The 22,031-nt window shown below is 37.6% G+C and overlaps 4 protein-coding genes across 8 annotated transcripts in view; 2 read left to right on the forward strand and 2 right to left on the reverse strand.

The window, feature by feature from the left end:
• Positions 1 to 224: 224 nt before the first annotated feature.
• Positions 225 to 1,088, reverse strand: LOC130566949 (uncharacterized). The gene is made up of 3 exons (XM_057354783.1): positions 880 to 1,088; positions 646 to 794; positions 225 to 540 (listed from the first exon to the last, which is right to left on the reverse strand). Exons 1-3 carry the CDS (start codon positions 1,086 to 1,088, stop codon positions 293 to 295), a joined length of 606 nt encoding a protein of 201 aa, XP_057210766.1. The 3' UTR covers positions 225 to 292.
• A 3,740-nt stretch (positions 1,089 to 4,828) lies between these two features.
• On the forward strand, positions 4,829 to 11,587 carry txlna (taxilin alpha). 3 transcript variants are annotated; one of them, XM_057354626.1, is made up of 12 exons: positions 4,839 to 4,944; positions 5,173 to 5,227; positions 5,461 to 5,603; positions 5,729 to 5,992; positions 7,081 to 7,172; positions 8,058 to 8,228; positions 8,366 to 8,560; positions 8,634 to 8,753; positions 8,934 to 9,008; positions 9,450 to 9,542; positions 9,650 to 9,745; positions 9,903 to 11,587. In XM_057354626.1, exons 3-12 carry the CDS (start codon positions 5,468 to 5,470, stop codon positions 10,221 to 10,223), a joined length of 1,563 nt encoding a protein of 520 aa, XP_057210609.1. In that variant the 5' UTR covers positions 4,839 to 4,944; positions 5,173 to 5,227; positions 5,461 to 5,467; the 3' UTR covers positions 10,224 to 11,587. The 3 variants fall into 3 exon arrangements, with proteins under 3 accessions (XP_057210610.1, XP_057210609.1, XP_057210611.1); XM_057354628.1 differs by having other exon boundaries at positions 5,461 to 5,594; XM_057354627.1 differs by lacking the exon at positions 5,173 to 5,227 and having other exon boundaries at positions 4,829 to 4,944.
• Positions 11,588 to 12,481: 894 nt separating this feature from the next.
• eif3i (eukaryotic translation initiation factor 3, subunit I) lies at positions 12,482 to 16,185 on the forward strand. Its single transcript, XM_057354982.1, has 11 exons — positions 12,482 to 12,614; positions 13,081 to 13,173; positions 13,264 to 13,351; positions 13,510 to 13,575; positions 13,770 to 13,919; positions 13,999 to 14,126; positions 14,200 to 14,310; positions 14,391 to 14,480; positions 14,577 to 14,650; positions 15,781 to 15,873; positions 15,958 to 16,185. Exons 1-11 carry the CDS (start codon positions 12,612 to 12,614, stop codon positions 16,037 to 16,039), a joined length of 978 nt encoding a protein of 325 aa, XP_057210965.1. The 5' UTR covers positions 12,482 to 12,611; the 3' UTR covers positions 16,040 to 16,185.
• Positions 16,186 to 17,056: 871 nt separating this feature from the next.
• hdac1 (histone deacetylase 1) overlaps positions 17,057 to 22,031 on the reverse strand; it is a 69,295-nt gene continuing 64,320 nt past the window's right edge. For 2 of the 3 annotated variants that reach the window (XM_057354018.1, XM_057354016.1), the window contains exons 2-14: positions 21,393 to 21,505; positions 21,190 to 21,307; positions 20,772 to 20,846; positions 20,550 to 20,688; positions 20,036 to 20,177; positions 19,853 to 19,945; positions 19,653 to 19,761; positions 19,389 to 19,529; positions 19,186 to 19,294; positions 18,488 to 18,615; positions 18,185 to 18,343; positions 17,848 to 17,896; positions 17,057 to 17,737 (exon numbers count right to left, since the gene is read on the reverse strand). In XM_057354018.1, the coding sequence (XP_057210001.1) occupies positions 17,710 to 17,737; positions 17,848 to 17,896; positions 18,185 to 18,343; positions 18,488 to 18,615; positions 19,186 to 19,294; positions 19,389 to 19,529; positions 19,653 to 19,761; positions 19,853 to 19,945; positions 20,036 to 20,177; positions 20,550 to 20,688; positions 20,772 to 20,846; positions 21,190 to 21,307; positions 21,393 to 21,467 (1,365 nt within the window). In that variant the 5' untranslated portion in view covers positions 21,468 to 21,505 and the 3' untranslated portion in view covers positions 17,057 to 17,709. The remainder of the gene's footprint in view (positions 17,738 to 17,847; positions 17,897 to 18,184; positions 18,344 to 18,487; positions 18,616 to 19,185; positions 19,295 to 19,388; positions 19,530 to 19,652; positions 19,762 to 19,852; positions 19,946 to 20,035; positions 20,178 to 20,549; positions 20,689 to 20,771; positions 20,847 to 21,189; positions 21,308 to 21,392; positions 21,506 to 22,031) is intronic. The other variant, XM_057354017.1, reaches the window with a different exon arrangement.

Below are 22,031 nucleotides of genomic sequence, written 5' to 3' on the forward strand. Positions count from 1 at the left end.
TGACTATGGTCCATTACAGCGCAGGACAAGAGAGAAGTAAGTTTGTTTTACTTAATATAAATTTAAAAACAATGTAATACTTTGGACAAATAGAATGACTCGTGACATATGTAAAAAATACTTTATGTAAACAATCAGTATTTCACTGTACAACAGTATGCAAATATGATATTATAATATACATGTGTGTCTAACATTCTGTCTTCCATGTGTTATAGGCAGTTCCGTCATGTGGCTTATCGCAGCTTTGTTAGCTGGTGTTGGGGCTACTTAGGTCGGCATGTGATGGTAGTCATTCCTTCATGTGTTGTAGCCCGGATACGCTTGGAGTGTCCTGATCTGGCTGGCCAGTATGTGGGCTTTCGACCGCCTCTCGACTAAATCGGGAGACATGGCGGGCAATTGTTTCCTCCCTAGATGGTCTCTCAAATTGAGAAGCAATGGACATGGGAATGGGGATTGCTTTTAACTCCTCAACAAAGGGACTGGGGTCTACAACCACCTCCTCAAAGATGAGCCTCAGCAGGTCTTCTACATATTCTGAAAAACAAAACATGAGAGTTTAATTTTTTATTTATATCCGTTTAAATATATTGTGTTAATGACACAGTTTCATAATAAAGAGATAAAACTATTATAACTTACTGAATGTAGCATCTGTTTTTACTGGCCTTGCAGTGCTTTTACCTCTTTTGGACCTGGGAAACACTACTCTGTAGACAGCCTTCCCAGTAGAAGTTGTAGCTTGTTTTCGATTAGCGTTCTCGTTATGATGGAATACTGCCAGGTACTGTCTGCAAGAACATATAGGCTCACAAATTTGAAGTTGCATAATAGGTTCGGTTGCTTTTAAAATATTTGTGTATTACTGATTATTACCGGCACAACATTCCCATGAAAGGGAACACAACGTTTTTCGGCGTGAACCTCAACATCAGGCTGTGAAAAGCCTCCAATGACGACGTTTGATAGTGATGACTCAGCTTCTCAACATCTTTAAGAACCCTTTTGTTGCGGAGTATTTTCTCTACCTTGTGGATGGCCAGTGACCCTGTGTTGTCATGAAATTGAAGTATTGTAAAATACATTCTTCAATAGGTATACTACTGAATGCATTCAAAAAGTATTACTTGAGGAGTAGTGGCATTAAAATACATTACTCATTTTTTATAAAATACAATTGATGTGTAAAAATACCTGATTGAAACCATTTCTTTCTGTCCTTGGATTCAAGATCTGGATGTGCACATTTTGGGAAGATGGGATTTTTGTGTACATGAACATTCTGAATGTGATTAATAAGCGATGTCCACTTAGCCACCTTCTCTGTTCCAGATTTTGATGAAGTGGCGCTCCAGTAAACGTGGTTCCTTATGCTACGAATCCACTTCCCCAATACCTCGCAGTCCTTGTTTTTTGACAGTTTGTCTAACTTCTTATACAGTCCTGAATAACAGAAGTTAAGTGGTTAGTCATAAAACAAATAAACATGTCTTAATAACAACAACATAATTTCATTCAGAAGGAATAACAATCACCTTTTTCGAAATGCCACACATCGTAGAACTGCGTTATTTTGCGTTCCCTCAAGTATTTCTGGATCTGTTGGTGACGGTCAGTCACAATGTAGTCCACTGTTAAACCCTCAGACTCCAGACGATCCAGACATCTTTTTAGGCCTTCTTTCTCCATGTTGTAGCTTCCACCAACTTCATTACTCTATATATGCAAAATAGCAACTTATATTTTTAGAGACCAAAATATATCAACACTTATGAACAGGAACTAATGACTTATTTTATAAAGAGTAACATACCTGAACAAGCTGCATGTCCACAATAATGTTGCTTTCTGTATGCATGACTGTGTATGATCCATATTTGGCAGAATGTCCTACAAATAACTTATAAGACCATTATGTGTTCACAATCAATTCACAAAATGAATTTCCCAGTCATGTGAAAAAAGATTACCTGGTGAGTCTGCACGCATATCTCCGGCAAGGGCAATCTTTCCAGACTGTTTGAACTTCTGGAAAATATCTTTTTGGGTTTTTTTCCATTTGTGTACTATGGCGGGCTCTACATAGTTCCTACAATGTCTTCGGAATGTCCCATATGTAAACATTTGCATCTGCATTGCCTTGAAAATCTGTAAAAGATAAAGTATGAAATTTAGATAAATATAGAAATAATGATGATTGACTTTTTTATAACTTTCATACATACCTTTTGTACTTGCAAGAATGATCCTCCTGATAAATATGTGGCTGCAGATAACAGAAGGTTTCCCACAGGCGTGCTACTGACAATGGGTTGGCTCTGCCAATGCCTGTTGTAACTGCACTTGTGGCAAAGCTGGTTGAACGCCACGTATGTACCCATCCGGTGTACCTTCACATCAGATTTCGACATGCATATTGGACAGGTGGAAAACAGCTCGTGCAGACAGGTTTCAAAAACAATGTATTTTTTATCTCCATATAAGTTGCTTTGAATTAACCTGTCATAAAAAAGAACATCTTCAATCTTTACAAAAACATTTTAAACTCATATAAAACAAAGCATATTTGTTTTACTTACGATATTTCAGATATCTCTGAAACTGTAGAGTCGCCTGGATTGTAAATTGAGTCGTCAGGTTCTCTGGTACACCCTTCCTCCTCCTCCTCCACCAGATCAAGGCGAAGTCTTTTGGTTGGTCTATAACCAGGAGCCTTTATAGGTGTTGATGAAAACGGCACGTCATAGCAAATTGCAGTGGTTATTGTTCCTACACTTGCACAGTTTACAGTTACTTGTGAACCTGTAAACAGAAAACATTAAATATACAGTTAATACTTGATAAGTTTTTATATTTATTAAGAGTGAACATAAAACTAGATTATTAATCTATTTAACAAACCTTTCCTCCTACTGTGTGTGTCTCTTAGTGTAGACATGGAAAGCTGAGTTCCGACAGAAATACTGGGCAACATAACAGTTTGTGTTGCCACTGACACAGTTTGTGGAGTGTCAGTCTGACATTCCACCTCCACAGATGTGCCTGTACTTGAGGACTTGCTTTGTTGCGATGTACTCTAAAATAAAGGGACAATGTAAAACATGTAACAACCACAAAGTAACTAAACATAATATAACATGTGGTTTTTAATAATCGCAAGTACTCCATCTATCTTCATAAACCATTCAGACTATTGTTTTCTATTGACCTTTTTCGTCATCGATGTCGAAGAACAACAACGGCTCTATCCAAAAGTTGATCATTACTTTGATTATACAGAGAGGAGTAACTGAGCAAGTTAGCGAGAGCTTCCTTTCCATAATAAAACTATATAGTGCTGCAGTCCGTTTTTAAAATAATGACAAGCAAACCGTTTTGTTTGACACTTATTCAAGTGAATCGTGACCACAGCTAAACTTTGCACACTTGACAAAACCAAAATGTGAGACACGTTAGCAAAGTGCTACCGTGACTAAACGATAAAGGGATACAGTTTGTACAATACTACGACATGTAGAACGACAACAGTCTACAATAACCGCCACATTATTAGGTAAGAGTTGGATTATTAAAACTGTAACACTGTTACACGCTGTTTACCTGGAAACCTACAGCTGTACTACATATACAACACGGATTAGCACAATTACTTATTGTAAGCCCTCAATTTAACATGTACACATAACGTACTTACAGCTTGTGGTTCTGAGACGCTTGTTAGTCCAAATAAAGTTGGTATTGACTTATCTTTCAGGGTCAAGCGGCTGGCAAATCCCGCGTTGAACTCGCCAAAATTTGAGAAGCAGTCGTCGGTAAAATGACGAGCACATAACACAAGGTTGGAATTGTACTGCAGTGGTATCGTGGAAAAAATACAATTTAACCACCGATCCTTCACATCGTCATCCTTTGGCAGCGAAAACAAAGTACATTTGCGTTCACAGCACAAAACACAGCGTCTCCTCGACATGTTGTATACGCAACACTACCTGAAGTGCTAGTGGGCAGGTCAGAGTGTTCCTGTTTCGCGGGAAGGCGGGGATTGTGCTGATGCGTTACACTGTGACGTATAGACGTTACACTCGCACCACTTGAAAAGATTCAGAAGCCTAACGATTTGTTTGGGCGGTTCGGAGTCGACTCCTTACTTTGGAAGCCAATTTATCATGGACTTTTTGGCTTAACAACTTTGCAGATCGTTAAAATTGAAGGAAAGCTACGTTACACACTGCAATGCCGGCAATTTTATGAGATTCATGAAACCAGCTCTTTAAAATTATTCCAATTTTGCATATTCTGCGAGGGGCATGAAAATGAGCAGAACTGTAGTTTGGGATGCTTTTGCAGAATGTCAGAGTCAGAGAATCACTGATTGCTGTTTACATTCATTGCCCGTTACAGTTGATATAAAGTTTAAATAAGATAAATGCCAATGAAATTCCAAGTAATCACTTTGGTAATCTAAAATACTTTTCGGATGTAACTGTAATTTGATTACCACCATTTAAAAAGTAACTGTAATGAAATGCAGTTACTCAAATTTTGTATTTTAAATACGTAACTAAGTTACATGTATTTCGTTACTCCCCAGCCCTAACTTTTTGAAAGGGTTTGATTTTTTTGTTTTCAGTAACGTTTATATTTTTATATGTTATATTAATTATTCTGAAAAGTAAAAATGGCGGCACGAATACCAATCACAAACCAGATAATTACATATAAGAAATCAATTTAAATACATGCAACATTAAAGATCGAAGTCTTTTGCTTTGGCGGGTGTTTTCCCACCACTCGCGTCACACACCGGAAGTTCGACACGACTCGACCAATCATCTGCGAGTGTTATCAGGCGTTTCCGGGATCTGTTGGAAACAGCAGTTGGAAGGGAAAAGAGTGCTCACAAACACTTGAAGTGCTTTCTTGGACCAAACTGAGATACTGGTATTATTGAAATACTATTACCTTATATCACAACATCTCTCGTGAACGTTATGTGAACCTGCAACACTGCGCATCGCCCGTAGACGCTTGCTGTGCGTCTGGTTAGCATTGACTGCTAATCTGGTCGAGCGAGATACAACGACAGCTCTTAATTTAGCTTTATTTTGTTTATTTGTTTGCAAAGTTCGTTAAAGTAACTTGTTGTCTCTGTTTTTGTATGCTTGTCAGTTGTTAAAGCAGGTGCATAGCTGACTGGAGTTTCTAGAAGCCGTTATAATCACTGGTTGGCAATCGTTTACTTCCTAAATAGGTTATGTGCTTATCGCCTATATTTTGACGTGTAATGAACTTTTAAGTAAATTACTTTCTGGCTTGCTTGTTTGATCTCATATGCAATACACAATTAAAATGTGCTGTGTACGTTTTTAAGGGGAAATGGTAAGCTGTTATTAAGTGAAAACGCATGTTTGAAAAGCATTTACTTGTGTTCAGAGGTGACTCCGTTTGTATTTACAGATCAGCAATGCAGAGGAGAGAGATGGAGGATCCAGTAGCTGACAGCAGTGCAGATGATACTGAGGAGAACACAGCTGCTCCTGATGTGACCAAGAGCAAAGAATCTGAACCACAGCCAGACAGCATCCAAACAGGTGAAAGCTGTAAGTCAACAAACAAGGAAACTGGCAGATTTGTATGAAAATGATAGTGGGTCTGAACGTACTATCTTAGTGTGTTTTTTCTCACATGTCTGGCACTAATAAGTTTAATTCTGTCTCATGTTTAGTAAAGGAGGCTGGAGCACCTTCTGCCTCCTGCGACATGGCGGAGGAACTGAGCAGACAGCTGGAGGACATCCTCAGCACTTACTGCCATGAGGATGGTGCCAGTGAGGACACAGCGGTGACTAATGGTCAACCTGACGGTGTTGATGTTAATGGATTGTCTGAAAGGGAGAATGGCAAGCAAGAGGAGAGCAAACTGAATGTTAATGGATGTGTGGATAAAGACCAGAAAAAGGTTCAGGAGAAGAAGAAAGTAAAAGGACTGGGTCAGTGTGCTTTCTACATATAAACAACTGCATCTTATTTCCCATAATAAACACAAGATGAAAATGATGTTCGTAATGGAATAAAATTAAGTCAAGTAAAAGCCAGTTTCATCTATTTTCTATTATTTATTTAATTTATTCTGGCTAGAATGATGTGTTGTGTTTTAACGTTAATACCTTAACACAACCACCAGAGGTCATCATATATATTCTATTTTCTATGTAATGACTTAAAGGTATTTTTTAATTTTGCCGTCAACACTTCACTCCTTGCTGCATTTTAGTGATGGGAAGTTCGGATCATTTTACTGACTCGGACCTTTGAGTCTCGTTCAGCAAAATGAACGAATCTTTTTTTCGAGTCATATCGTTCATTTCGTTCATTGTAGCAAAATATAATTAAAATGTTACATGTTACCTTCCTAACACATCTACTACTTATGCAAACGTTGATCACATTACAAACAATACAAAGCTATAATGCTATAAGAAACAGAAAAGATTAATTCATTGTTTACCTGGGTCTTTAGTCTATGATTAGCTCACCTCACCTCTTATCTGACAAGTCCTCGGGTTTGACTCGTTCATTCAAAACGTGACAGCTTCGTAAGCTAAACCAATGAAGTCAGAGCCAGAAAGAGAATTGATTAGTTCACCTCTCGAGTCTTCGGGTTTGAGTCGTTCATTCATCACGTGACAACAAAGTAAGCTAAACCAATGCAGTCAGAGCCGGAAAGAGAATTGATTAGTTCACCTCCCGAGTCTTCGGGTTTGAGCGCATTAAACATGGACGGATGTTTCATCCTCATTTATTTCAGATATCATATTTCAATTTCAAGTATTTAAATAAGGTCTGTACTTCTTTTCCACTCGTCATGTGGTTGCTACACGCAAATTTTATAATATAAATAATATTTATATAAATAATATATATTTCCCAACCACTGCACCACCACGGTTGATTTGTCCATTACCACCGCGGTGGTAAAAAACTGCCACCGTCACAGCCCCTAGGTACATCACGTGAAATCTGTGGATCTGATATCGTAATATATCTTAGCCTGAAATGTTTTACTTTTGTATTGTAGGCAAGGAAATAACTCTCCTAATGCAGACCCTTAACACTCTCAGCACGCCAGAAGAGAAACTAGCTGGTCTCTGCAAGAAGTATGCTGAGCTGGTAAGACATTATTATATGAACACAAATCTGTCATTATGGGTTGTATAAACACTAGTGCTAGAACGCTCAAAAAAGAGACATTGAGCAAAGCGGTTACAATGTTGGATATAGCAGCTGGCAGTCTTTATATGGAATAAATGTAAAGGTTCAATAGGGTTCGATCAACAAATGGCAAAACTTTTGTGTATAAAAGGAACATGTTGACTTCACATATTGGCTAGTTGAACGTGTTGGCCAACTTGGCCCATTCTTGCAGTAATAGACAAGGCTGTTATTAAAGGATAGGACACACAAACTATATTAGAGCTGACATATAGCCAACTGCACAATGCAAGTGCATGTTTTTATTTCAAAATAGTTTTATTCGGTACATTTTTCTATTATGGTTTTGCTTAGTGCTTGAAGTGAATGTACTGCTGATTTATCCCACAGAATTTGGCAAACACTTTGGCAGGAAATTCCCACATTAAAAGTCTTCCAGTTTTGACATAATCGACATCTTTCAAAGCATGGTGCCAAAAACACTATATTTCACTTGTTCATAAATATAAATCCGTAATCCTCATGTCGACAGTAAAGTAGTGTTGTACACTACACACGGTACACGCTGTAAATTATATGTTAAGTAATTGCTGTGCTACAATAATTTTTTTCATAATTTATGGCTTTTATGGGCCTCCATATGTTTGAAAACAAAGTCAGCCTTAATACTTTATAAATTTGTTTGTGCTATGAAGTCAGTTGCCCGTTTTATTATTAGTCTATGAATCAAAATTGGAATAGAGAATCACAAGATTTCATTGTTGTTGTATCAGCTGTTGTATTTTATTTTATTGAATTTCAGCTCTTCAAATTGTACTAATGCTTCTGTTTCATTTGCTTTAGCTAGAGGAGCATCGCAACGCTCAGAAACAGATGAAAGTCCTGCAGAAAAAGCAGACGCAGCTCATTCAGGAGAAGGACTACTTACGAAATGAACACAGCAGGGCCATCCTGGCCCGCAGCAAGCTGGAGAGCCTCTGCCGAGAGCTGCAGAGACACAACCGCACACTTAAGGTGCAGTAATCTCACTCGGGCTTTTATGAATTCAGTGTGTAACGTTTTGTGAAACCCTCTTAAAAGGCATTCAAATGTGTAGGTCTTCAGACCCTCAGTACACTTGTTTTGTAACACTTGTTTGTTCTGCCTGGCAGGAGGACGGTGTGCAACGTGCCCGACTAGAGGAAGAGAAAAGGAAGGAAGTGACGTCACACTTCCAGGTGACACTGAATGACATCCAGGCCCAGATGGAGCAGCACAATGAACGGAATGCCAACCTGAGACAGGAGAACATGGAGCTGGCTGACAAGCTGAAGAAGCTGATTGAACAGTATGAGCTCAGAGAGGAGGTGAGAGGTCAGAGGATAAGAGAACTGAAGATGAGAGTTAAAGCTGGAATTAAACCCGTTTCTTTTCTCCCAGCATATTGACAAAGTGTTCAAACACAAGGACCTGCAGCAGCAGCTGGTGGATGCAAAGCTTCACCAGGCGCAAGCTCTGCTCAAAGACTCGGAGGAACGCCACCAGAAGGAGAAAGACTTTGTGAGTTTTCAGATCGTTATTTTGTTTGTGATCAGCTGAATTCAGAAATTCTGGTCATTCTGAGTGGATGGATGTACTGTATATGATATATATATATACTGTGAATCCATGCAGATAAGTTGGTTCAACTCGTTGAAAGGAGGTTTCAATTGCTAATTAAGATTTTCTTTTCTCTTCCAGCTCCTGAAAGAGGCTGCTGAGTCTCATAGAATGTGTGAGCTCATGAAACAGCAAGAAGTTCATCTGAAACAACAGGTGAGAATACTTAAAGGTCCAGTTTATGGAATTTAGCGGCATCTAGCGGTGAGGTTGTGAATTGCAACCAACGGCTCACTCCAACATTTGCCCCTCCTTTTTGAAGCACTACTGTGGCTGACAAAGGACTAAAATGTCCTCACGTTTTCGCTTCTTTGCCGAAGGAGAAGACTTATTTAGTATATAGCAGTTGGTCAATTTAGGGCTACTGTAGAAACAACGTAGCAAATCCAATGCAAGGGGACCCGCAGTCTATAACATAACGCTTCATTTTGCAGGGCCCTCTGAAGACATAGTTATGTATATTATATTGCGTTTCTGTCAATAAATAAAAATTACACATTTAAGAAAATGTAATTGTTACCTTAGTGCAGGTGTGATTTGCCTTGTACACATCAAAGGTCAAATAAATCTAAGCTGTCTTTATTTCATCTTTTCCAGCTATCTCTGTATACAGAGAAATTTGAAGAGTTTCAAAACACGCTTTCCAAAAGCAACGAAGTGTTCACGACATTCAAACAGGAGATGGAAAAGGTAAAGTAATGTTTAGTAAATAGTCAGACTTTGCGCATAGACACTAATTAATGTCAATAAAAATAAAGTATAGACTGAACTCAGTTTTTTCATTTGTTGTTTTATAGATGACGAAGAAGATTAAGAAGCTGGAGAAGGAAACAACAATGTACAGATCACGATGGGAGAGCAGTAACAAAGCACTGCTGGAGATGGCAGAAGAGGTGATTATTGTATTTTAGCCCTTAGCTTTAATTGTACTCACTTTTATTTTTATTGTACCAGCTTTAAATGTTCACATTTTTAAGCCGATTAGCTTTCTGTTATGCTTCTGTCTGATAGCTTAACGTTTTACATCGTCTCTCCTTGTGCCTGCTTTAGAAAACACTACGAGATAAGGAGTTTGAAAGCCTGCAGGTGAAAGTGCAGCGGTTGGAAAAGCTCTGTCGGGCCTTACAAATAGAGCGCAATGAGCTGAGTAAGAAAGTTCAGGGTGTCCCGGAGGGGACTACAACCCCAGAGAGCAGGCCAGAAACAGAGGCGGGGTCACAACAAGAGGCTGTTGACTCAAAGGAGGGCAGTCCTGTCCATCAGAGCAGCTCAGAAGCAGAGACTCCACAAACCGCTTGTAGTCAGGCATGCCACTGTGCTCCAGATCTGGAGGTTGAAAGTCACAGAGAGGTTTGCTCAGCCCAGGATTGAGGACACACTCAATCCTTCCCATCATCTTCGGCAGTCTGTGAGGTGTTGACTACGTCTCCTCCCACGGTTCCTGGGGGTTTTCATGGTGTCAGGGAAGATTGTGCCTTCTACATGATTCCTATGCTGCGTTTTTACTCTTTGGTTTTTATGTGACTTCTCCACCCTGCTCCCACAGAGATTCTTGAGTTTCTTGTTTGTGTTACTAGGGGCATGGAATGTTGCTACTGTGTTGCTGTGTTTGTCCACTAAATGCTACTAGGTGTGATTGTTAGCCTTCTTTTTTGGGATTGGCTGAGAAACGGATCTTGACAGACACATGGCTGAATATTAATAAAAGAAAAAGCTTTGCCATATACAGCATTTGTTTATGACTTGCAATATTTTATTTTATTATCGCCTTAAGTTAAAATCTGTGTTTTCATTCACCGACATTTTCTTTGGTTAAATCTTGCATAACATTTGAACCAGAAGAAGAATGTATGAATATATTTTCATCTTCACTGCTCAGAGTTAACATTTTGTTGACTTAAAGCTTCTTCTTTTAGAAGTTGTCACGCATATATATTCTAGCGTAATTCTAGTGGCGTTTAAAGATTGCAAAAAACGTAAGGTTGTTTTTGTGTTTCTTCTATCAGGTAATATAATAAGTATTGCAGATACATTCCTTTAACCCATTCTATCAACATCTAATTAATAATATGCACTTAAATGAGATCATGACCACTGAGGAATTTTGAGTTGTGTGGATTATTTTGATATTATTTGTTTTGGTTATTTAAAAAGATAATGATCACTTGGTTGTTTGCATTATTTGATGTCAAAATGTAAGTTAATACATCTAAAGACTAGTTGGTTCAGATTACACAGGAAGATTTGAAGACACTATGCAATTCTAGCTCTGTTCACGTCATCTCTGTTTAACATGGAAACATAGTACTGACATGTGCTGAGAAATGAATCTACCGATCCCAACAAAGTGACTTACGGTTCATTGATGTCTGTACATTTCTGATCTTGTGGATTTTACTTCATTCTTTATTGTTCGAATCAAGTAATTTTTTCAGCAAAATGACAATATACTTTGCAATTTCACCGCTTTTGTACCCTTTCAATACCTGAGGATATAGAATATGGTGTTCGCCATAAATTACTGTACATCCATGTTCATGACCCATGTAATTGACCCATTATGTTGAATATTTCTGAGATTCACAGATTTGATTTGTAATTTTTTTCCACAAATATCTTTGTATCACTAAAAATGACTCTCCCATTATATGAAAGGTACCAAAGACTTTTGTTGACTTTGTTTTTTTTCACCACAACCTGTATACATTTATATGCATATTAAAATAAAAGGAAAATAAAAATGTGTTGTGCTTGTTTTGATGTCTACCATATGTTGATTTATGGATTTACAAGATGTTTTATAACAAGGTGTACATCTAAAATATTATTACACATTTTATGTGATTTAGGCCATTAACGCTCCTTTATTAGATATATTCAATTTTATTTATATAGAGCTTTTTACAATGTTGCATTGTTTCAAAGCAGCTTTACATGAATAATCGCTAACGAGGAAAATAAGTGTAAAGAGTGACCATCCTAATAAAAGTAAATGGAATTTGCAGAAGTAGGTGACAAGGAACCAAAACTCCAATGATGAATAAATGGCGAAAAATCCTTGGGAATAACCAGTCTCAGAGACATTACAGCTGCAGTCAGTGACTTTTGAGTAATAGTTATTGAGTAAATAAACAAGATGCAAAATAGGTGATATATCTTAATTATATAAGGTGTTGCCTTTAGCTTCAAGTCTTCAAATACATTCATAACTTTTGAATAGTCTGTATTGTACATTTATCAGAACATCTTTCAGATGCTTCAGATTTTGGAGCAGAGACAGTTGCAAAAAATAAAGAGAGAAAAAACAGCCAGGATCCCTTTTGAAAATCTTAAGAGCCTTGATTCGGCATGCAACCTTAACTACGAATTTGTTTAGAGGCCTACACAAATAATAATTAACCTCTGCAACAATGTGCTTGTATTATTTTTGTCCAACACTTTTATTTTTATTTATAAAAGTTTGCTGTTCATAGCATTAATTAATACTCGATTTAACGTTGCTCACTAAAATAACAATATAAAACTAATTATACATAGTATTCGATCATTGTATTTTTGTAAACAAAAGCATCTATGAAATATTAGTGGAACGTTTGAATAGTTTTTCTCGCCGGACCCGTTTTCTGCCGTACAGGAAGTTGCAGGATTCTCTTCCGTTTCTAGCCGGGCGCTGTTCAGCACGCGTACCGCGTATTGCAGTTTTTACAACGGATTAAAATATAATTTCGGTATAATTCTGGCTACACGAACACGTCGATTATGGTAAGTATACGTGTACGTATTGTTGCAGTAGTTTAAATGTAGACACGTGGGGCGTTTGGAGAGTTAGCCAATATGCTAACTAACAATTGCTTAACGTTAAATTTGCACGGACAGATGAACTATTGAAAACACATGAATGAAAGAACACTCAAAACGTTATTAAATTACACGTAACTTTGATAATTTGCCCAGGCCTGTTTTTGTTTAATCATTAATTTATTGCTACCGCCTGTGCAATGACAATATGTGATGTGAATACTGGTGCAAATACTGTGTTTTATGAAAATAAATTAACGTTAAATAATGCTCATGTGTATTTATAAACTATGTGTAGCTATTGGATTGCTGCTGTATTGTTGTGCGTCATGTCTTGCTTAAAAGCGCAATGCGATTGTTTTCTTTTTGTGTAACTGTGTTATTATTTAATATTACACCAACCATGACATCAGCTTTGGTTTTTCTCTAGAAACCCATTCTTCTACAGGGCCACGAGAGGTCCATCACTCAGATCAAATACAACAGAGAGGGGGACTTATTGTTCTCAGTAGCCAAAGATACAGTAAGTGATATAAACTCATTAAAAACGCTACAAAACTTGATTTCTCTTGTCTGTTTTAGAATTGTCATTAACACGTGTATGTCATTGTAGGTTACCAATGTTTGGTACTCTGTCAATGGAGAAAGACTAGGCACCTATAATGGACACACAGGTGCCGTTTGGTGTGTGGATGTTGACTGTATCCTTTCTACATGATCTTCATTTTGAAGGGTCTGGTTTAACAAAGCAATGCTGGAAGTCTTTTTTAAAAACTGTCTGTGTTGTACCCTACCCTTTTTTTATTTGACTTATTTAATCATTTGCTTAAAAAAAGCTTTATCTTAACATATTTCAAAGGGGACACCAAGAACGTATTGACTGGATCCGCCGATAACAGCTGCAGACTATGGGACTGTGAGACAGGTTGGCATAGAAAAAATTCATTTTTTCCTACATTTGTTTTTCAAATAAATGAATTTATCTTTTTTTAATCAATTCATTTATAATTTTTTTGTAATAAGTTCCTTTTCATTTGTGTGTAACTTTTTATGATTTAAAAAGATTTCAGTATTAAATAGAATCCTTCTTGAATGACATCTGTGTGATGACTTCCTCAGGAAAGCAGTTAGCTCTGCTGGAGACCAGCTCAGCGGTGAGAACATGCGGCTTTGACTTCAGTGGAAACATCATCATGTTTTCCACAGACAAACAGATGGGTTACCAGTGCTTTCTCAACTACTTTGACCTGCGAGACCCCCAACAAATTGGTTGGTTTTATGATTTCATAATATCCTATTATTTTCATATTATGAATCGCATGATTATGATTTTGGTTTTCTCCTGCAGAGGACAATAACCCGTATCTGTCCGTACCCTGTAGCGAGTCCAAGATCACGAGTGCAGTGTGGGGTCCACTGGGAGAGTTTGTGATCGCCGGCCACGAAAGTGGAGAAATCAAACAGTTCAGCGCTAAGGTTTGTGTCTCGGACCTTTACGTGCGGTGATACATTAAGAAATTGGTTGTCAAAATATATGTGTGCGCTTCAGTCAGGGGAGATTCTGAAGACTGCAAAGGAACACACCAAACAGATCAATGACATACAGTCATCTGTGGATCTCACAATGGTCATCAGTGCCTCCAAAGATTGTACTGCTAAGGTTTGTGTTTAAATGGCTGTCTTGTGGAGATTATAAATCATGCTTTAGATTGATCTATACAAGTTATTTTCGATACACAGCTGTTTGACTCCGCGACACTTGAGCACATCAAAACCTTCAAGACAGAGCGGCCTGTAAATTCATCATCTATCTCGCCTATTATGGATCATGTAAGTGTCGGTGTTTTTGTTGCTTCTGTTTATTTTCTGTCGTTCTGTCTGCTTTCACGTTAACATGTGTTGTTCTTGTCTATCTGTTTTGTTCAGGTGGTTATGGGAGGTGGTCAGGAAGCCATGGAAGTCACAACCACCTCTACGAGGATCGGCAAATTCGAGGCCAGGTTAGTGTTTATAGTGTCCGTGCTTAAATAATCTACAATGAAGTCTTGTACTTGAATATTCTCTTTATAAAGCTTGTTGCTGTTTTGGGGCTAAAGTAATTTAAAGGAATAGTTCACCCTACAATGAAAATTTGGTCACCATTGACACAACCTCAAGTTGTTCCAAACCTTTATAAAGTTCTTTCTTCTGTTAAATACAAAGGAAGATATTTGGAAGAATGAGTCATTTTCAGTTCTGGAACATTGTTCACTACCATAGTAGGAAAATTATTGCATAATTTTTTGTTCTGTTGAACACAAAATGAGACATTTTGAAGAATTTAGGAAAGCAAACTGTTCTAGGGCACCTCTGACTACCATTTAACTATGGTAGTCAATGATGTACCAGAACTTGAAAGTTGCCAACATTCTTCCAAATATCTTCTTTTGTATTTGGCAGAACAAAGTAATAGTTATACAATATATTAAATTGTGATTTTATTTCCAGGCCTGGATAAATGACGTTGAAATATTTTTATGAACTATTCACTTATATTATAGTTGTGAACCATTGAACAATTTATTAATCTTAGTACATTTACTAAATAAGTTTAGTTATTAAAGAGTTGGACTTGTTAACACAAGTCGTGTATTGGAAGATTGCTGACATTAGGGTCAAGACTTTATACTTTTTATATTACTTTGACAGTTCTACTACAATCTTATAGACCCTTCTATTTTTTTCCTCAGTTGGTAACGCTACTGTACGTAACCACATTTCATGGTATTATTTAGGCTTATGGAACGATTAACTGCATCCAGAATAAAAGTTTGTTTACACATATGTCTGTCTACTGTGCATATATGCATTACATATGCTACAACATAAGAATTTATTTACATTTGTGTTTTTATACTCCTTAATTTAATCATTTCCTGTTGTCACTGCTTGCTGTTAACAAAAAAATGTTTTGCATTGCTGGAAAGCACCGTTATAGTTATAATTGAAGTTATTATTGGTTGTAAAACTTTGTGTTCTCGTAGTTTATTTACAAATATGGTGTCTCACTGATGTGTGCAAGTCAAATGTTTATAGTACTGTCGATACTGTTATCTTGATCCATGGCTGATGATGTTCTTAACACTTCTAGGTTTTTCCATGCAGCTTATGAAGAAGAGTTTGGACGTGTGAAGGGACATTTCGGCCCCATTAACTGTGTGTCCTTCCACCCAGATGGAAAGAGGTGAGAATCTTAAATCTGTTGAGCGACATTATCAATGTTAACAGTATTGTAAAATTAATGTTTCCGGTTTTTTCTCATTCACAGTTACAGCAGTGGAGGAGAGGATGGTTATGTCAGAATTCATTACTTTGATCCTCATTATTTTGACTTTGAACTTGAGGCGTAATAACCTCAGGTAAACCCACATTTTTCACACCATCTGACCTGCCCAGGAACAGCTGACATCAGAGTATGAGGACAGAACACAGACTGCATTTAAGATCTTTAATGCTATGTATATTTAATGTTCTCAATAAACTGGGTTTCGGAATAAATGGACTGCTGCATTTTCCTTTGTTTGCAGGTGTTTCCATCTTTGTTGGTAGCAGACCAAATTGAACAGCACTGTTTACAGGACAGATATTTTACTCACCCTCTTGTCATTTCAAACCTGCAAGACTTTTCTGCAGAACAAGATATTTTAAAGTTACCACACGGTGACAGCACCTATTCCCTTCTATTGTATGGACAAAACAAATGCCAGTGAATGGGTGCCAGTTACCAACATTCTTTAATAAAATCTTGTTTTGCAGAAGAAAGTAATGCAGGTTTGAAATAAGTGACATTTCTTTTCAGTGAACAGCCTTTAACTACATTTGATGAGTTTGTGTCTTTGTTATTCTAAAATATGTCAAGCTTGATGTTTAGTTTATTTTACCTTTAATGGCAACATTTCACTGAAATGTTTCCATTAAAGGTAATTTTTTTTTACCTAAACAGGAGCCTGATTAAAATGCTAATTTTGTAGAAAATCGGACAGTATGGAGCTGTTGCATGTGAACTCTTCATTTACACATTGAAAATTCTGTAATTTATTCTCCTCCAGACAGTTCCACACACGTAATCATTTCTTTGTCCTACTAAACACAAAGGAAGATCTTTGGAAGAATGTCAGTAACCGAGCAGATCTGATCTGTTACTGACATTCTTCAAAACATCTTCCACCTTCAGTGAAATATTGCCATTAAAAAGGAAAAACAAACTAAACATCTGAGCTTGACATTATAGAATAACAAAAAAACATGTCTGGAGGGGAGTAAATGAAAAAAAATTGTCATTTTTGGGTGAACTATCCCGTTAAAAAAACTTGCCTGTAAAAAGATAAACATTAGACCCATAAATAACAAAACCCACAAAAAAAATCTGAGGTTATCTCCTTTATTTACCAAAGTCATTGTAATAAGGAAGATTCACAATCACTTAACTCTGGAACTCCAAACGGCTAAATTTGGCCAGTCACGTGACTAACCCGCTAGCAATACAGCAAACAAACCTTTTCCATGCCCACCAGACACGTGGAAGTTCATTAGAGTCGACAATACAGTCACCTTAATAAAAACAAACATCGCTTAAAAACGAGGTAAAGGACGCCAGACAAAAGCATCCACAGAAATCTAATCCAAGTAAGGGCAACCAATAAGTGTTGAGTCCATGATTTAAAACAACCTGTAGGAGAAAAGATTTGTGCCATCTGTGGTCCTGCTTGAGGTGCTATTTTCAGTAAACAAACAGTTTTTTTTTTTTTTTAAGTTGGGGGAAAAGTACATGGTTTCAAAGCACTAAAAGAAAACAGGTACATCGTTCACTTCACACTTGTAATGTAAAAACCTTTATACCGCTTCATTACAAATAGTAAAATGAGTCTTACAAAATAATTTACAGTGTGTGTAGCTCAGGAGCTAACATCTAACGTGTGTGTGTGTGTGTGTGTGTGTGTGCGTGTGTATATATATGCAGGTGTGAAAGGATGAGGGTGTAGGACAAGTGCATGCAGTTGTGACAACTGAGCATCCTTGTTCAGACAGCTTTTAATTCTTCTTTTGGCCTGCATTTGGAAAAGATAAAATCCAATAAATGCCAACACATCACATGAAATGCTATCAAAAAAAGGAAGAGGTGAAAGGTTTTACACTGTGGGTTGAGAAAAACATTTACCCTTTTGTGTCCATTTTCTCTTCTGGAGCTTTTTCTTCTTCCTTAACGTCTGTTAGCAAGGAAGAAATCTAGTTTTACTATTCGTACTGTATAATCTCATAGATTTTATGTTATCAACTGTTGATTTTATGTTATCAACTGTTATCTGACCCTTTAATAAGTATTCCAATCGTAAATAGTCCACATGTATTAAATACTCAATTGAAGTAGTCAGTCACTTTACGGTAATCATGATTTAAATGGCTGCAGGGCAGTAATTTTTATAAGAAAAAAATATTTTATATAAAAAGGCCACTTTGCCTAATCAAATTCTTCAAATAAAAGAAATGGGCTGTACCTGTTGGCTCACCTTTCTTCTCCTCTACATCCTTTTCTTCTTCAGTCTTCACCCGCTTGGGTTTCTTGTAATTGGCTGCATTTCTTCGGCCACCCTGCCCTTCATCCTCAGAGTCCGAGAACTCCTCGTCACATGCTATCCGCTTGTCATGTGCACGGACTGTTGACAAAAACATTGAATTAAACTAAATGAACTTCGACTTGATTTCTGCCAGCCAAACAGAAGATGATGACTAGGTTTCAAAAAGTATTTTAGTGCTTGTGAAAATGTGAAGAGAGGTAAGAGAATTAAGGTAGCACTTACTGGATATGCGTTTGTCAGCATCATCCTCCTCATCTCCGCTGTCCTCCTGAACAGCATCCTCTGGGATTGCCTGCATCTGAACCCCCGGGGCATGAGGCAACATTCGCAGATTCTCAAACAGACGCTGTCTGTACAGGACCAAGACAGCCACAAACTTAGAAATCTCAAAGATGTCACATCTGCTCATTTTGCAGCAAAAATGTATTTTGATCAATTTGAGTCAAGGCCTAGAAGCATGTCTGCAAAATACTACTACAAAAAAGATCAAGTTACTAATAACAATAAAGCATATATTGATGAGGGTTTATCTGTCTCACAAGTATACAATTTTTTTTTTAATAAAATCTCATACTCCTTGATAAGCTGCCTTTTTGCCCAATAAATACTTTAAGTTTATAGTTGTCCATTTTATACCATACATCTCATATTTTAATGGTTTAATTCAACCTGATAGGGCATTAAAAGCAAATATTGAACAAATTTGCCCTCCAGACATCACGTTTGGCCACCACTGAACTTTTAAAACTAGGTGTATTTTTACATTAAAAACTAGCCTCGCTTCCATTATAAACTTAAATGTTTGTCATTTTTTAAATAAGAGTGAGATTTAACAAGTCAGTCTCAAGCCATCTACCTTAACAATTGTTCAATTTAGTTTGATCAAAAGTAAAGTGTGTGAAGCTATTCGTTCCACTTACTTGATCTTCTCCAGATAGTCATTTGTGTTCTGATTGGTCATGTTGGATGGACTGATGTGGAGTTTGAAATCAGGTCCGAAATACTCAAAGTAGTCATTGTATGGGAGCTCTGAAATAAGAAGAATGCCAGTTAAATTACAGCCACCGTTAAAGGAATGTGCTGTGTGAGAGATACTACAGAACCGCAGGTGAGAATGACTAACCGTTTGGAATGGTTGAGTCCAATGCTACAGCGGTCTCGTAGGTCCAGCAGCGTGCCACGTTTCTGATGGTATAGCCTCCACCACCCAGCATGAGCAGCGGCAGGTTAAAGCTCTTGATGTACTCCACACACTTGGCATGACCTGAACATCACAAAAGTACAGTTACACACATTAGCACTTAAATGATATATCTGTAATTTATGAAACTGTGTTTTCAGACCAGATAAAATGCTGATGGTCAGAAATTAGGATTGCGTGTCGTACCTTTGATGGTGAGGTTGAAGCAGCCCAGTCTGTCTCCAGACAGAGAATCAGCACCACACTGAAGAACCACAGCACTGGGCTGGTACATCTCCATCACTTTGGCCATGATCTGCAGCACATTCAGAAAGAAACATTTCAGAGCTTCAGTCAAATGATGACGCATTTTTCTTTTCATGTTACACATTGAAAAAAAGACTTACAGGTTTGAATATGGCTTCATAAGACTCATCATCTATTCCATCCCTGAGTGGATAGTTCACAGCGTAGTATTTTCCTTTTCCCGCACCAATATCCTGCATGAAAAAAAAATTTAATCCTACTTTGTTGGAAACACTCAGAACTTGTTTGATAGTGGCAGAATGAATGGAATTAAATATACTTACTCGGAGATCTCCTGTACCAGGAAAATACTCTCCATACTTGTGGAAGGACACAGTCATGACACGGTCTGTTGTGTAGAAGGCTTCCTCAACTCCATCTCCATGATGAATGTCAATGTCAATGTAAAGTACTCTCTGATGGTATCTAGACACATAAAAAAAACCAATACATCAAAATGTGGAAGGAATTTTAGATCATAAAATCAACATCTAATCTAGGCATAAAACTTGGGTGCAATGTCTATATACAAAAGGCCCCAACAAAATGATTTGACTAAATGAAACCACATTCAATGTGCAATGCATTAAAACAGCATACTAAATGTAGTTTAGCAAGAAAAACAGCACAAATGAAATAAAACATGTTTGTAGTGTTTGAAATGAAAATAGGAGAAACTACATTGAGTGTGATTTGGAACATGTCTGTAGTTAATGTTATGATCAACACCTGCGGTTACTTGCACAGCTTTGTTATTTGGAGCACTGCTATCTTACATATTTTTAATAAACAACATACTTGAGCAGTTCCAGGATGGCCAGTACAATATCGTTGACGTAGCAGAAACCAGAAGCCTCAGATTTCTTTGCGTGATGAAGCCCTCCTGCCCAGTTAATGGCAATGTCTGTCTGCTGTTTGTTTAGTTTCACAGCCCCAGCTGAAAAAAATTCATAAGTGTTAAAAACGTGTTTAGCCGTGCCCAAGTGTGCATATACATACTTGGTTTTCAAGAACACTTACCAACAGAGCCGCCCGTCGAGAGCTGACAAAACTCAAATAAGCCATCAAAGACGGGACAATCCTCTCCTACATTAACTGCACAGACAATATTTTATTACTGTACATGCGTAAAATAAGCACATTCAAACACTATATAACTCATTGAGATGATGTATTGAGAAATGTTAATATGGCTTTGTGTCCACACAATGGAGGCCAATTGACTTGCATAGTATGGACATTTCTCAAAATACCTTAGAGGTGTGAATCCATACAAGTTTGGAATGACATGCAGGCGAGTAAATTGTTTAATTCACGTAATTTAAGGGGGAACTAGCCATTTAAACATTTTACAAAAAGGACTTGCAAGACGTTTTGTTGCGTCGTCCTTAAATCTTGAATAATCTTGAATAAAACCACAGATGTGGAGGAAACTCACATCTCTGCATCTGCTTGCTGTACTCAGACATGTTATCTGGGCGGATGGAGCGCAGGAACTTGATATAGTCATCACTGTGATACTTGGTCATCTCCTCTGCACTGGCCTTATGAGGCCTCTGAATAGACGCACAAAAATACATCAGTTTAGCCGAAGAAAAATGACAATATGTACATACAAGACCGAGTAAATGTTTCCCTTACATAAATTTCCATCTTCCTGTAGAGGCCATAGTTGAGAAGAAGGTTGTGGGTCATGCGGATTCGGTGGGGTTTCATGGGATGACCCTGACCATAGTAGTAATTCCCAACATCACCTGAAAAAATAAAAAGCAGTATTATCAAACTGCTCATTCGTACCAATAGACAAACAATGACGTATTTTTTACATGGAACGCTTCGGTTAAACCAAGCAAAATAACTTCCGAGTAAATGCGACGGCCACGAACTACTGGGTGTTAATATCTGGGGCTTTTCTACAACAGGCATACAAAAACGATGTGCTGCAAACTTTAGTCATTTTATCGTAAACCAAAGCATGATGTTTGGAAGACAAAGAGGCTCACACCGTAAACCTGAGCATCATTCACGCACGCTCAGATAATGCTGCTAGCAACAGACTAATAACTGCAGAAGCTCAGTTCGGTTAAGAAGATTTTGCTTCGCACTGCAAACAGAAATTAGACGGAAGAACAGCCGATGTGCGTAAAAAATAAATTAATTTGTGCCCCGCGTGGTGGTTTCATTGCTAACGCCGGTTTTCAGCACGGCAGGATAAAGAGCAACTAGCATGCTAAGCTAGCATTAGCGCTGTGCTAAACCCGGCTAACAACTCGCAAACAT

The sequence above is a fragment of the Triplophysa rosa genome, linkage group LG16 (genome assembly GCF_024868665.1).
Source record: "Triplophysa rosa linkage group LG16, Trosa_1v2, whole genome shotgun sequence".
NCBI classification, from domain to species: domain Eukaryota; kingdom Metazoa; phylum Chordata; class Actinopteri; order Cypriniformes; family Nemacheilidae; genus Triplophysa; species Triplophysa rosa.